This window comes from Elephantulus edwardii, unplaced genomic scaffold (genome assembly GCF_000299155.1).
Source record: "Elephantulus edwardii isolate Elephantulus edwardi_28Jun2011 unplaced genomic scaffold, EleEdw1.0 scaffold00212, whole genome shotgun sequence".
Taxonomy (NCBI): Eukaryota; Metazoa; Chordata; class Mammalia; order Macroscelidea; family Macroscelididae; genus Elephantulus; species Elephantulus edwardii.
In genome coordinates this window covers 4,025,465-4,041,593 of record NW_006399962.1, presented here as the reverse complement: position 1 = coordinate 4,041,593, position 16,129 = coordinate 4,025,465, and the positions used below count along the sequence as shown (strand labels likewise).

General features: G+C 42.8%; 2 protein-coding genes across 2 annotated transcripts in view; both read right to left on the bottom strand.

Moving 5' to 3' along the window:
- The window catches only part of CS (citrate synthase), a 32,882-nt gene extending 29,975 nt beyond the window's left edge, over window positions 1-2,907 (bottom strand). The window contains exon 1 of the mRNA XM_006897682.1: window positions 2,866-2,907. Within this exon, the coding sequence (XP_006897744.1) occupies window positions 2,866-2,907 (42 nt within the window). The remainder of the gene's footprint in view (window positions 1-2,865) is intronic.
- Window positions 2,908-10,348: 7,441 nt separating this feature from the next.
- Window positions 10,349-12,694, bottom strand: CNPY2 (canopy FGF signaling regulator 2). Its single transcript, XM_006897628.1, has 5 exons — window positions 12,588-12,694; window positions 12,311-12,426; window positions 11,067-11,270; window positions 10,839-10,935; window positions 10,349-10,514 (listed from the first exon to the last, which is right to left on the bottom strand). Exons 1-5 carry the CDS (start codon window positions 12,673-12,675, stop codon window positions 10,471-10,473), a joined length of 549 nt encoding a protein of 182 aa, XP_006897690.1. The 5' UTR covers window positions 12,676-12,694; the 3' UTR covers window positions 10,349-10,470.
- Between the last annotated feature and the right edge of the window lie 3,435 nt (window positions 12,695-16,129).

Sequence of the window (16,129 nt, the reverse complement as noted above, 5' to 3'; positions counted from 1 at the left end):
CCTAGGGTTACTCTATTTAATATCATAGCCAATATTAAGATCACTATTTAGGGGAGCTCTGGTGGCCTAGTGGCAAGGAGCTGCAACTACAATCCCAGAGGCACATGGTTTGAATCCACCAGATGCTCTGCCGGGGAAGGAGGGACAATTTCCTCCTGTACCAGTCAGATCTGATTTGACGGTATACTCACACAAAAATAATAAAATAAAAATTTAAAAAAAAAAAGATCACTATTTAGTCAACAGTTCAAATAAACAAGGCTCTGAATTAGTTTAGCCAACTCAGATGTTCACCATCAAGAAAGTTAGAACACTAGAACAATGGCTAGCATTTTTGTTTTCCAGAAAGGTTTCTTAAAACAAAAAACCCAAACAAAACCCCAAAACAAAACAAAAAAATCCCAACAGCACCCAAACAAAGAATACTTCTCAGAAAAGTAAAACTGTATCTGTTCTTGGAGGCAAGGATGACAAAGCTTCATCTAACATACTTTAGGCAAGTTGCTAGGAGAGAGTGACATTATGCTTGGAGAGGTGGTGGATTAATGAAAAAGAGGAAGACCCTCAAGCAGATGTATTGACAGTGACTGCAGCAATGGCTTTTCTTTCAGAGATGATGAAAATGGCACAACATAGGGCAGGGTTCAGATATGTTGCTCACAGTCACTGTGAGTTGTATTTGACTCAAGGACACTTAACAACACCTGTATGTAATCTAAACAGTATGGATTAGTTCTCGTAGGCCAGAAAGATACTGTGCCTTAACCCACTACCTACCGTCATCATGTTGATTCCAATTCACAGAGTTCCTACAGGATAGTGTAGATTTGTTCCATAAGGTCTCCTGGGCTGTAAATTTTAACCCATTGTACTGCCAGGTATTTTTAATAGTGAATGTAAACTCAACTAACAATCAGCATCCTAATCTGGAAAACTAAAAAATGCTATAAAGCCTATTGGTATCCTAGCCATATTGCTCAGTTTTCAGGAAATTTCCACTTCTGAGTTTGTGGGGCTTTGTTACGTTTTTAGGGTCAAATGTTTTCTAAAGGCTTCACTTTTGGATCACCCAATAAACACAGTAAGTATAGGTTTATTTGTGTTTGCTTACTAACCTATAATGAGTAATTTTATGTTTTTTTCATCACAGGAAAGATTCTGCTTCTAGGTATGGCTGGCTTCTTTCTTTCTCCCAACCCCATAGCACCTTCCTACTCAATCAAAGCCCCTTTTCAATTTATGATCCCCAAGAGAGATAGTTCAGCCAATAAGCAAGGCACACAAGGGCTTACATATGACACTGTTCTCTACAGAATAGGAAATAGACACAAATAAGTTCATGCTTATATTGCTTACTAAGAAATCCACCATTGCTTCTAATTTATAAGTTTCTGGGCTCTATCGCTTAAGAATGAAGTAAATGAAACAATAATGATAGCAAGATTCTGTATCCTTGTCATCCCAAATGCTTTCTGGGCTTTTCTAGTGTCTTAAAAGAAAAAAATAAATTCAAAAGGTAAATTCTCGGGGCTTTTTCAAACTCACTGTAGGGTTAACAGCACTGGAATGAGCTAATTATAGTGCCCCCTATTCTGCCAAAACACTATCTAGAACTTGCTTCATGTCCCAAGAGGCTTCCTTTCCCTGCTCCCTGGCAGCCAGAGAACCAACAGCCAAGTAAGACAAGTATCTCCCAAATGACCAGCCTCACTTTGGGGTGCCAAAGATAAACTAGAGATTTCCCCTTTTTCTCAATCATGCAAGATAACACATAGCATGCTAAAAACAGTTTAAAACCCTTTGTTTGCCTCTGGTGTTGGCAGCTTTAATCTGCAGAAGAAAAATTCTTTGTAGCAGTCAAGGTCATCCCTGCTTGGGTTAGAGGGCTGTTAACTCACACAGCAGAGCAGTTTTTCTCTTTAATGGATCAAGTTAGAGCTAATAATCCTGGTAACTTGAGAACAATAAGTACTCAGAACAATATTCTTACTATCGAAAAGGGAACTAATGTCAATTAAAGCATCTCAAAAAATGAGAGGAAATTCTCCTGGTTTACAGTAGACATAGTAGCTGCAGCAAAACCTGGGTAAGGGAAGTTTTAAGACTAGTCCTGTAACCTTGGCTACACTATCTCCTACTATCTTCACTTACCGGCCTCCAGTTTCTGTCTGAAGCCTTGGCTAATCACATGTGATCATCGTTTGACAATTAATATTCCACTCCACCCAAGTTCCTTAATAGTCCAAGAGGCTCAAGGGCAAATGAGATTTTCATCCGTCTAGCAGAACTTACTGTGGTTTGATCACTAAAGGTTTAAATAATGGTGGCTGGAGAAAAAGTAAACTGGTGGGAGTTCCAAAATGGACAAGCCCCTCTCTACAAAGAAGCTGAATTAGACACCTCTCCAACTCTCACCCAAGGACAAAGTGACCACCTCTGTTCATTCCTGCCCCCCCCCGCCCCCTCCTCCAATCAGGGTCTCTGTCCAATTCTAATAGAATATACACCTCCCCCTCCCTTTTTCTTTTTACTGGCATCTCTGGTCTTGGTGCCTTTTTCGTGGGCCGTGCATCCCCACCCTCTTCTACCCTAGCCATGCAGGGTGACAAGAGGGTCCAGCCTCCCCACTCGTCTCGGACATGTCAGAGGTGAACCACATGCCAGAAGTGGACAGCACCCAGAAGGAGGAAGGCCAAGGCAGCACATGGCCCCCAGAGCTCCGCTAGGGCTGGTTGTCTGCCAAACGCTCTGCTCCTTTAAGGCGCGCTGGGGTGCGTAGGAATGGGGGAGGGAGACCCCGGAGCGCGAGGGCCTCGCGGCCGCTTCAGCCCCACCCTAGGACGGCGCTCTCCCTTAGTTGCTCACCTTGGCTCCAAAGAGCCGGGCTGCCGCAGTGAGTAAAGCCATGTCAGGCGCACGCGAGGATCTGACGGGTAGGGAGGGAGGGGAGAGAGCTGAGGCACAAATGGGAGCCGCCGCCGCTACACCAGAGGCCGCGCCGGACGGGTGGACAAGGTTGAAAGGAGGCGGCTGAGGGAAAGGGTAGATAAACCGGCGGCGGCGCCCAGCCTGGGGTCCTCAGCGAGGCCCCGCCTATTGCACCGTGCTGGATCCCGCCCATCTCAAGATCATTGGTTCAGTGTGCAGGTGGGGCGGGGCCTGAGCCGGTGTCAGCGGTTATGGAGAGGAGGATTGGAGTGCCCGATTCGGCTAGTAAGAGTAAGGAGTGGAGGCAGGAGATCGTGTAGGTGGCTAAGTAAGTGCCTGAGAACTCAGTTAACTTTCTTCGGCTTTTCCCCTTAGTATATTTAAGGTTAATTTTTTTTTTTTAAGGTTAATTTTAAGGTATATATTAGAGTAAAATCCTATCTACCTCAGTCACTGAAGGTTAATGGAAGTCACTCCCTTAATATATCACTGCCTGTCCCTTTTACTCCCTTGACATGGTATCTTGAAAAATGTAGTTAATGACTCCATGCATATGGAGCTGACATATGGACCAAAAGCAGTGATACCAGTTAGCTGCCTAATACAGATCACTGGAGGTCAGCAGAGGCCATGGTATTAGAGAAACTAACAGATCCCAATGTGTGAGAACTGAATACCCAATGCTTTCTAAGGGTTCTGTGTTTAGTACCAGGAAATCGAAGTCTTTAAAGTGCCCCCTTAACATGAAGGCCTCCAGTTACACACCGTATGTAGACAGATCACCTCGTGTACAAGGTCCGGAGCTGCAGATTAATCCATATTCAAAATGAGGCACTGAAGTACCCTTTCTTTGTTCCATTACTTTCAAAAGCCCTTTGGGCTCCTTCTCCTACTTGGCTATGGTATGTGCTCCCCCCCCACCTTTCTTCTTTTTTTTTGGCATAACTTTTCTTATCCTGTGCTCTCCAGAGACCACTGAATGACCTATGGCACTAGAGTGACTAATCCCTTTGGCTGAACAAGATGTTAGGACATTGCCACCTCCCTATAGCCATCATTGTCCTTGACTCAAGGACCAGAAAACCTTATCTATCTATAAATTCCAGGCCTCAAGTGAACAGTCTCTTTATTTCCTTACATAAGGTTCAGAGGTCACAGTACCCACATAAGTTTTAACACTTAGTTTATATATTGTGGGTAAGTGCTATAAAATTGGCTCTAACTCAGCAATAGAACAAAGGGGGTCCTCGATCATCCTTTAATTACTGCTATGCTTGAGCCCATTTTTTGCAGTCACAATGTCAATACATTTTGTTAAGGGTCATCCTCTTTTTCAACAATCGTCTACCAACCATGATGACTTCTCATTATCCTCATTTTCTAACAGATACTCTGATTGCATTAATTCCAACCTAGTTTATAACTTAGATGGGGGTGGGTGGGAAACTCCTTCCATTTTATCTTCCCACGCTTTCTAATAAACAGTCTCATGCTTACCAACCAATGCATCTTTGGCTTGGGAATCAGATGAGGCAGGCAGGGGGTTTCAGGAAAGCACTCTATAAAAAGAACCCAAGCAACGCTCAGAGGAAAAACTGACCTCAGCTACCCTGTCGGTGACTTCAAAGAGCTATTGATCAGCATTTGCTCCCAATTTAGCATCTCACAAAGGAATTCCTCTGTAACCCTAGACTAGTCTGACCTGGCATCTTCCCTCTGGTTAATTATCTACAGAGACTACCCAACAGATCAGAGGACTGAACTTCTTTGCCCCAAGCGACAGGTGGCATCATCAGCATGAGGCTACCAAAATGACAGTTATTGGGTGGCCTATGTTGTTGTTGCTTGGTGCTACTGAGATTGCTCTAATTTATACTGACCCTCTATACAATAGAATAAAACACTGCCTGGCCATGGTCTATCCTTATAATCACCACTGTGTTTGAGCCAAATACTGCATTTATTGTGTTGGTCTATCTTGTTGACTCCTTGTAATCACAGCTGTACTTGTGCCAAATGTTGTCACAGGGTCTACCTTGTTGAAGGTCCTTCCTGTTTTTGGCAGCCAGAGTGCTCCTTAGAGGCAAGGGTGACTAAGCTTTCGCTTACATACTTCTGACATGTGGCTAGAAGGGGCAACATGCTGGGAAGGGTAGAGGATCAGCCAAAGAGAGGAAGACCCTCAACGACATGCATTGACAGAAAACGACAATCTCCTCCGAAGAGATTTACACAACAGCCTCAGACCCCCAGCCATGAGTAGGTTCAGACTTGGATATTGCATTCGCCTACTTGTCTCTGGCCTGCCACAAGGGGGCACCAATGCTCCTGTTCATTTTAAAGTGATCCTTCCAAGGTCAAGATGACCTCAGTACTTGACATTTCCCCCTGGCCTCTTCCAGTTCTGAGGCACTTACTTGTATTTGGACAGCAATGCGCTCAAGTGAATCAGAGATGATGAGGAGGTATGGAATAGGGCAGGATTCGGATCTGTTGTGCAGAGTCGCTATGAGTCATACTTGACTCCATGGCATACAACAGCATCAAGAAGTCATTCAAGAGAATGTGGGGAAAAGCAAGGTTCTAAGTATCTTGACACAGTGACCCAAAGCCTAACATTATAATATTTTATGGCCTTTCTTGAAGTTGGCCAATTAGAAAGCCCAGTGACCAAAGAAATTGATTGAGATCTTCTAGAAACTAGCTTGGAATCTCTTTCTGAATATTGATGGGACATGGAAAAGTATGGAGAAAATGAAGGGAGGAAGATTGAAAGATTGCCGTGGGCAAAGCAGTCAAATGAGCTATAAGTTCAAATACAAGTAAGTGCCTCAGAACTGGAAGAGGCCAGGGGAAAATGTCAAGTACTGAGGTCATCTTGACCTTGGAAGAATCACTTTAACATGAACAGGGGCATTGGTACCCCCTTGTGGCAGGCCAGAGATAAGTAGGGGAATGCAATATCCAAGTCTGAACCTACTCATGGCTGGGGGTCTGGGGCTGTGTGTAAATCTCTTCAGAGGAGATTATCTTTTTCTTGGGAAGCTACTGGTAGATTTGAGGTGCCAGAGACGTGTAGCCTTTGGGTTAGCAGCACAGCCCAACTGTCCATACCAGTAACCCAAATGCTTATATTTAATAGCTAGAATTAATTTAGTACTTGCTATTTGCACATAATACTTAAATGTGCTATATGGATTAATTTATTAATAGTCACAAAAGTTCTAAGGGATGTAGGTGATAATAGAGTCTTTACTTTAAAAAGAGGAAAGAAACCAAGGTACATATAGCTCATAGTTGGCATTATCAAATATAGGCTCAAAGGCTGTGTCAATTCAAAGACTAATCTCTTTTTTGTGTGCCTTGAATTGGATCCAACTGGCACAGGAAGAGACTGCTCCTCCTCCAGCAGAGCATCTGGTGTATTAGAACCACACATCTTCGGGATTGCAGCTTAGTTTCTTGCCACTAGGCCACCAGAGCTCCTCAAAGACTAAATCTTAACTACTTACCAAGCTGTATTTTTTATATAAGGTGATGAACTGTGACTTGTCAGCTGCAACTCTAGAAAGGGGCTTTTGAGTCATTGTTTTCTGGGGGTAACAACTTAATATATTTAAAGTTGCTAGGCCCTCAACAGATGGATTGACACAGTGACTGTAACAGTGGGTTTGAGCATGCTGGAGATCGTGAGGATAGTACAGGATAGGGCAAAGTTCCAATCTGTTGTTCACTGGGGTTGCTCTGAGTCGTAGTTAAGTCAAAAGCACTGAACAGCAACATATTTAAAGATATTTTAAAAGATAAGGAACTACGGCGAGCTCTGGTGGCCTAGTGGCAGGAAACTGCACTACAATTCCAGAGGTGCGTGCGTGGTTCAAATCCACCAGATGCTCTGCTGAAGAAGGAGGAACAATCGCCTCCTGTACCAGTCTGATCCAATTTGACGGTACACACACACACACACACACACACACACACACACACACTCACACTAAATAAATAAATAAATAAATAAAGATTTTAAAAAAGATAAGGAACTAGTCTTCTTGTTTGGTTCCTTATGTTGGTTCTCACTGTTCTGACTCATAGCAACCCTATGTAAGACAGAATGAAACACATCCTCACACCTGTTTCTGTGTTTGAGCTCACTGTTGCTTGTGCTAATCCGTTCTATTTAATCTTACTCTTTTTTATAGATCATGGATCACTTTACCAATCATGATGCCATTCTCCAGGATAAGTGCCTCCTGATAACATATCCAAAGTATCTAAGATAAAGTCTTGCCATTTTTTTTAAAAGAGTAGTCTGGCTGTGTTTTATGGGTCTTACTCACCCATAAAACCTTTGTATATTTCCTACCTGAAACACGATTGGCCCTTAAAATGACCAGAGGGATAGAATGGACATCTTTCCTGCCCGCCACCCCCCCCCAGGGATGTCTTTTTTTTTTTAATAATTTTAATGAGCATTTACAGAGATTTTGGATTTCCATTCATTCACTGCTAGAATGGACTTCTTAAAAGGAATGACTACTCTAGAAACATAGTTGGAGAGGATAGAATTTTTCACTTCAAAATACTAGAATTGAGGGCATGTCTTCAAAGTTGGGTGTAGTTCATACAGCCATAGGTGATTACGTGGATACTCCACTACAAGTAAAGTGTAGCAGAAAGACTACTACCCTGGGAATAGGAAGATCATTGAGGCTGAAATCATAGTTCTCTTTTTGAGCTTAGGTTAATTTGTAAAATAGGAATGTTGTTAACCCATTCTGATTCTGACAGAACAGAACCTGAGGGAAGCCGAATATCAAATTTACTAATAGTAGACCAAATGCTATATCAGGAAATGAGGGAGGCTTAATACAAGCTGAAGGTCACCTTGTGGCACTAAGGTGTTCCCTAAGAGTTAACATTGTTCTTAGTTTGTATCAACTTGGCCTTATCGGTAAAAGACTTCACCATTATCCTTTGTTTTGTTTTGTACTTCCTTATGATTTTTACTCTGAGAAGCATGGCTTGGGGCCTTCAGTCATGGGAACTGTTGGCCCCCTGTTTTTCACACTCTCTGTTCTGTATCATTCCTGGTAGTCTGTCTCATTATTAATAATTATAAAATTATTTCATTCTTTGGGACCCTTGGTCTGCAACAAAAACCATTTTCTAGGATTTGCAAGGATATAACCTTTTGGAAGCAGATAGCCAGGCTTGTCTTCTGAAGTGTTTCTGGACATATTTGAACTACCAATATTTTGGCTAATAGCCAAATGCTTAACTATTTTTGGCATCCAGAGACTGAAAATAATGACTATTTATTGAGATTAAATGAGAACGTGTATGCACTTGTTATATGGGAATTCAATATAAGACAGAATTGTAATTAATATTTGTCTTATATTAAAAAGAATTTTACCCATGCTGTGAATTCTTTTTATTTAATCTGTTAATCTTTTTTTTAAACAGTAAAAAATCCTCTAAAGTTTCTTTTTAAAGGACTAGATTGACACAAAATACATTTTCCTAGTTAAATTTGGATCTCATTTAATACTATCCTTGAGAATGTTTATACTTTAAGGATAAACTGATTTAGGAAACATCTAGCTTAAAGTGTAACCAAATTTGCAAGGTTATCTAAACATAAACACTGAGCTAGAGTGATTTATAATATCATGAGCTTCCCGAAGGATTTGGAGACCTCATAGAGGAATCCTTATGGGAACCTGTGATATGGATTAAGAGATGCACAAAGTGTATCTTCCTGACCTTTTGAGGCTCATGTCCTTGGAGAAAATTTCCACCCTTTCTTATGGAAGACGCACTCAGGTATATCTGTGACAAAGATTGTAAAAGCAAAGCTGGAGACTTAATAGCTGTACCCTGACAAACTGTTGTTGTTGTTGTTGATTGCCTTTGAGTCAAGCATGACTCATAGCAACCCTATGAACAAAAGGCCTGAAGCCCCCCTACAACTATCGACATTTATAAAAATTCATAGTTTCTGGAGGCATGTTGTTTAGAAAGTAGATGAGGAAAAATAATGTGTTATCAATGAACTGATTATTTGCAATATCATTTAAATCTATAAATAATTAGCATTCCAATAAACTGCCTCAAGTTTCCTATAAAAGTTAATTTACACTTTTGATAAGCTTCTGATTGAAAAGGAAGTGTTTTAATGCCAAGAATGCAAGAGAGATATGCCTAGATATACTCAAAAAGGTATGAAGAGTATGAACATTACTCACGTGCATCATAAAAGGAAAATTTTAATAGCCAGTCTGGAAAACTGATTTAATATGATGCAGCACTTCTTAGGGGTTGCTGTGAGATCTACAAATCTGTGCTTGCTCTGAGCTAGGTAATAGTCTGGATTTCTTAGGGATTTGTAATACAAGAAGGCTTTGTTGAATATAGTCATTTATTATCATCAAGGTATTATTAAGAGGAATAAAAGGAGAAGGTACTCTATAGTATAACAGATAAGACTAGGACTTGGGAAAGTTGTCTTATAAATCCAGTTTGGGCACTAAGTACAAAATGTTAGGGTCCATGGTTTCTCTCAGCCTGTTTCTTCCTCTGTAAAATGGGCAAAGGGGAATTAGATGACCTTTCAGGTCCCTTTATATTCTAAAATTCAGCACTGTAATTTTAAGTCTTTGAAGTATTTTTTTCAGTTGTTTTCTTCCAGAGGTATTCTTGGGCAGAGATATAATAGTCTAAACCCTCAAGCCATACCTTGGCATCAATCAGGGTGTTAAGAACTCCCAAAAGAAGGTATCCTTTAGATTTTCAGTCCTATGTAGCAGTACAGGTTCTCTACACACAAAAAGTGGGAATAGAATTATAATCCAGATTGACAGTGGGCTACTGATAAAGATATGAAAGACAAATTTTATTCTTACCATTGGCATCAAATTGAAAAGCTTAGGCCAGCAAGCAAGGCCTGTCGTGAAATAACATTCCTTACCTCATCTTTCCCTATCCGACAAAGCCCCTACTTTCCAGCTGAGTTGGTCACATCCATTTTCCCCTTCCTGTCTCTGCTCTTGCTGTTCCCTACATCTGCAAGGGTAGGAAGGGAAGAATAATGCATGCCCATTAATTCTTCAAGATCAAGCCCTTACTTTATGTTTATTGGCATGAGCACAGGGACTTTCTAGACTCCTGTTATTACAATTATGCATCTTTATTCAGACATTCCTCTTATTCAGACACTAAGTATACTGTATTAAATAGGCACTGAATAATTGCTTATCCAGTTAATTAATGGAGTGGGAATCTGAGAAGATAGAAGAATTAAAGCTCCTGCTTTTGTTCTATACCAACCTTGATAAGCTTCCTTCCCTCCCCTGTCTGGAATCCCCTATCTTCAAGCCTAATAATGTATCAATTTGGACATGAAAGACAAGACAGTTTATACTTTTAGTTCCTTATTTTTCCAGTTCATTTCAGTAAAAACATAATATAAAAGGCATTGCCACCCTCTTCCCCTCCTGGGGGTGATCCATCAAGCCTGTCCATCTAGGTTGCTCCAGTGATTCATAACTCATCATGAGATATGTGCAGGGCATGGTCGCATAAATCTGAAAACAGCACATAACAATTTGAAAGAGAATGTCACTCTCATTCTGATAATATGTCACTATCAAAAGAATACCCCAGATCACCTGGCACACCAACCACCATTTTTCAGGGCATATTTTTACAAATAACAGGATATCCCCACCACACCTTCTCAATTATAGTTTAGGTCATGGAACCACAAATTATGAAATCTGACAGAAAAAGAATAGAGAGCCCATGTCCTGATGCCAACTCTTGAGCTAATATTTGACTTCTAAGGAGCTAGAGCATGGACTAGGTTCTATAGGGTTGTGAATGCTGGGGGCAAAGTTGGGGTAACTCACCTGTTCGTTTACTGCAAAGTTTGTCTTTAACATTGTCAGCCTCTCGGGAAAAGAATTCAATAAGTTCATCCTCATATTCTTCCACAATGCTCTCACACTGTCAATTCAAGAGAAAAATAAGCGAGAAAGGGCAGCAGAAGAGACCTCTTGACTCAGCTTCCAGAGAGGTGGACAAGGACCGTGGCAACCTCAACCTCCCAAAACCAGCTACCCATTCCCACAGCTCACCGCAAACTTGAGAGTGCCACTGATGTCTGAATCAATTCGGATGCCCTGTAGGTCCAGCTCACTGGATTCTCCACTCCGGCTCACTACACGTACATAGTTCTTGCGGTGAGTGGAAGGATCAATCTGTTCCCCATATTCTTTCATTCGGTCACATACCTCTTCTAGCAGCTCTGTGAGGTGGGCCTCTGAGCGGGCATAAGGCACCTAGAAATGTCCTTAGCCTTAGGTCATCATCATCTTCTACCTTGATTACACGTTAGTAATTTATGTCCTCACTTTCCTTCCAAATCTAGCTCAACTAACCTTTTCTAAAAAGCCTTCCCTAATTAAAAACGGTATAGTTTAGCTATGTTGTACTTTGAAAATATGATCATACTATACCTCATTATACTAAGAAGTAATATATCCATCTTTATTAGCTCTGCATTATAGATCACCAGATCTCTTTTAGTCAACCCTGTGCTCTTTCCCCTGAATCCCCCTAGCATTTATGGATGTTAGGTAATGTTATTCATGTTAGATTAAAACTAATACCTGTCTTCGATAAGAAAGCTTAGAGACAGTGTAGACTCTGAGGATTGTTGTTATATGCTGGTGAGTCAGATCCAACCCATAGCTGACCCTGAAGCAAGTTTTCAGAGGCATAAATCATATGAGAGGAAACTGGCCATCTTTCTCCTTCAGAATAGCTCGTGATTCGAACCCCGTGCCTCTGAGTTGGTAGTGCAGCTTCTTAACACTAGGGCACTAGAGCTCCATCAGACTCTGAGGATAGGAACTATCAAAGCATTTTACAAATCCTCCTTATAGTGCTTATTAACTACAGCTTGTGTGTGTGTGTGTGTGTGTGTGTGTGTGTGTGTGTGTGTGTGGTGTGTTTCAAACTAAAATAAATTTCTCAATTATAAAGTAAGCTATTTCTTTTTAAAATGACATAACTAAATGACTGTCATAATAAAAACCTGATGAGTTGCATAGGTTAAGTACATGGAGAAGGGAACTGATGAGGGCTCCTTACTTGCCAATAATTTCTACAACAGAAACCAAGTATTAAGGTTTGGAACCAGGAAACAGTAAGGAATAGATCCCAGCTTCTTCCAAGGAAGACAGAGCCTGATCTCTACCTGGCAGAGGAAACACCATGATCAGGTAGCTTTCTGGGTCAGTCAGGCCTTTCCTAATTAGTTTAACTCTATTTCAAAGCCAGGGTGAGCTACTTTATTTGGAAGAAGAGTAACAATTACCTCCACCACTGATTGGCTGCCATCTGGATTGATCCGGAAAGATCCCATCTGAATGGTCTTCTTGGGATCTACCTGGGCAATTTCCCACTCCAGTTCATCCACCAGAGCCCTGCAAGCTGGTCCAAGAGATGAGAATGTGAAAAAAGTGGAGAGAGGACTGAGGGATAGGGTTCAACTCTGGCATCTGACCAGTCCTTCTTCCAGTTCTAGAATCTCATGTCCTCTCAAGGGTCCAGGTTCCTCATCATCCATCCCTCACTTCTCCTTGTGCCTTTACCTCCACAGTGTAGATCCTGGCTCCTCCGAGCCCAGCCAGTTCCCAGCAGAGCCCCCAGAAGCAGGGCCAGCCAACCCCAGCCTTTCATCTTGAGCGTAACGGGGTCGCTCCACCTAGGTTTGGGTGGGAATAAAGCATAGATGATGAGGGACGGCCACTTAATTTTTCTCCCTATCCCTTTCCTAATCCAATCTCAAGGCCTTTAAAGCCTTCTGGGTGATTCTGGCTCTATTTTTCAGGAAATGGCCCGAACACAAAGTGGCTCCTGTGCTTTTGAGGACCTCCATTCCCCCAGGCAATGAACGGGAGGGAGCACAAGCTCAGGACCTGGGTTTCAATCGAGTACGTTGACAGGTGAGGTTCTAGATAGTGGTACTTTAACATGGACTATCTAAGGCTTACAGGGTTATGTCGCAGCTACAGGATGCAGGTTAACAAGTAAGGACGCCAAACAAAAGAGCTGCAGGCAAGAAGTCTAAATTCTTACGTTCAAACCGAGAGAAGCTACGAAGTGGCTGGCAGGTGAGGAAGGAACTCAGCAAGTAGGGCCCCCGGCCCTGCAAAATAACTGCATAGCCAAGGTGCAAATACAAGGTATCTCCCATGCGGACCAGTCCCTTTCTATGGACTACCAATCAATGCTTTCACTCCAGTTCATTCCCAGATCCCAGGGCAGGCACCTCCGCTGCCTGCATCGGTCCCACCTCTGCTCCCAGGGCCGCCGCGGTGGCCCAGGTGCTTGTAAAACAACCGGTCTCCCACAGTCGCTTCACCAGCCCCCCAACTCTAGCACCTTGCTGGGGGGGTGAGGGTAGCGTGGCTGTCCCGGCGTCTCCCGAGCGCGGAGGCGCTTTCCAGGGATGGGGTGCCCCGGTAGCCGCCTGACCCAGCTCCCTGCACACTGCGTGCCGAAACAAGGCACCAGTGTGCTGCTCTGGGAACCTCACGCCACACAGATGCCAAACCCGACCCTCCGAATGCTCTCCCGAACAGGCAGCGTAGAAGCAGCTCAAGGGAGCGAGGACCCCGTCCGCTGGCCGAAGGACCCAGACTTGCGTGGCGAGCAGCTCCACGTGACCGCGAGAGGTCAGCCGGAGGAGTGGCTTGGCGAGAGGGCTGGGCCAGATGTGGGGGGCGTCTGTTGAGGTGGACGGACGTGTGTTAGTGCAGGTGGGGTGACATGTTCCAATTCGGAAGGTGCACTGCTAACTGGCAAGAAGTAGGGTTTTAATATACAGAAAACGTCATCTCCCAGGATGCACTGCTGCACCAATGACAAGCTTTGTTAATAGCTACAGGCCTTAAACTATGCTGGGACCTGTAGTTTGTCAGCCCAATCCCGATTAATGGGGAAACGGTCCACCGAGTTTCCTGGGGCAATAAAACGCATGGGACATTGCCAATCTTTTCCCCCCAGAGCAGCTGGTGAATTCACACTGCCTGTGTTGTTGGTAGCGCATCTCCAGCACTAAGCCACCAGAGCTGCGTTCTACATGACAAGAAGGGTCCTGTATCTGGTTAGAAATCAACTTATATTGTGTTTTGTATTTCTCAGAGTTTAACGTCCAATCACTAGATCCACTTGTTGCCGCGTCAACCCTATTAAAAATCCTGTCCTATCCTGTGCCATCCTCATCATCTGACATATTCGAGCCCATTGTTCCAGACTTGAGGCAGTAACTGCCACACTCCATCTCGCTGTGGCCCTCCCCCACTTTCACTGACCCCCCTGTCTTTCCAAGTGTGATGTCCCTTCCCAAGAAATAGCCCCTCCTGTTATGTACCATCGAGTTCTGTGTACCTTTGCTTTGGCAGCGCAATTCCTTATCACAGGGCTTAAGTGATTATCAGAGATGGTGAAGATGGTACAGGATAGGGCAGAGCAGGATTCAGGTCTGTTCATATAAGTTGTACTCGACTCTTTGGCACCTAACAAGAAGCTACGAGAGCTCCCCCTGGTGGCGTCTTGTGGTATGCGGCTGAGTGAGACCTGGCTGGTTTTCAGAGACAAACTTCTCCCAGTGAATTCAAACCCCAGACCTTTGGGATTGCAGCGCAGCTTCTTAACACTAAGCCACTAGAGCCCCATCCCCCCCATCCTGGTGGCTTAGTAGTAAATTGCACTGCCAATGCAAAGGTGCATGATTCAAACCCACCAGCTGCTTGGCGGGGCAAAGATGAACAATCTCCTCCGTGTGATTTACTGCCTCTGAAAACCCACTGATGGATCAGCTCCTACTCCACAGTACACAAAACATGCCCAAAATATATGAAATGAAGTTTCACCATCCTTGCTTCTGAGAAGCCCTCTGGCTGCACTTCCTCCAGACATCTGTTTGTTCTTTTGGCAGTACATGGGATGGATATTCTGTACTCTTCTTCAACAACTCAAAGGCATCAGTTATTCTTCTGTCATCTTTACTCATTGTCCAGCTTAGACATATAGCAAGTGCCTGAATTAGCTGCACTTTAAATCGTTAAATGGACATCACTGTTACTCAGTACTTTGGAGAGTTCTCCGACAGCAGACTTTTCCAATGCAATCTATCTCCTGACTAAGCTCTGGTGGCTTGGTAATAAATTGTGCTGCCAACCCAAAGGCACACACTTAAAATCCACTAGCTGCTCTGCGGGAAAAAATTTGGTAATTTCCTCCAATGCAATTTACTGCCTATGAAAAACTGCTAGAGGGTCAGCTATGAGTCGGGTCCGACTTGATGGTACACAACAAATGGGATGGGTTGCTGTTATGGGCTATTGAGTATGACTCATAGTGACCACAGAAAAGAAAGGAACAGGATTATGTTCTTTAAACTTTGATAATCATTCACTGATGTAGGTTTATCTGCATTTATATCACAAACAGTAAATGACAGACAGTCAGTGAAAACTAAGTCCCTCCCAGTAAACCTGACTCCAAAGTATCTTATTCTCTTTGTTACACCTTTTTGTAAGAACTGTCTTAAGACTGCCATTTTTGCTACTTTTAACCAAACAAAATACTTATTTCTACACATTGACATATATGCCATTCATAAAGGTAATTGAGGAGATGGGTATTTTGTAGCCCATTAAAAAAAAAAACCAAAACATAACAAAACACCACCACCAAAAATCACCCAAAATAAAAAAACTATGGGAGAAAAATTGTCCTTTCTTAGTAAATGACAAGATATAGGATGCTCTATGGAAGAAATTAACATAGCCTGTGAGTAACCATGAATATCATAGTAAAACGGCTTCATAAAGTTCCCAAGGCTGTAACTATCACTGTAGGAGATTGCCTCATCTTTCTCTTCCTGAATGGCTGGTGTATTCAAACTACTGACCTTTCAGAAAGCAGCCCAACATTTAACCCTCTAAGTCATCCTTCTAACATTGCCCAGAAAAGGATTCATTTTATTACTCCAATATCCGTAACTTTATACTCCAGAAATTTACTTTCCTTTTCAAGTGGGAATGTAAACAAAAGCTTTGTTTTCCCAGCTGAAATAGGAAGTCGCCACAAAGGAAATTGGAGAGGAAGGCTGGTCAGGGAACCA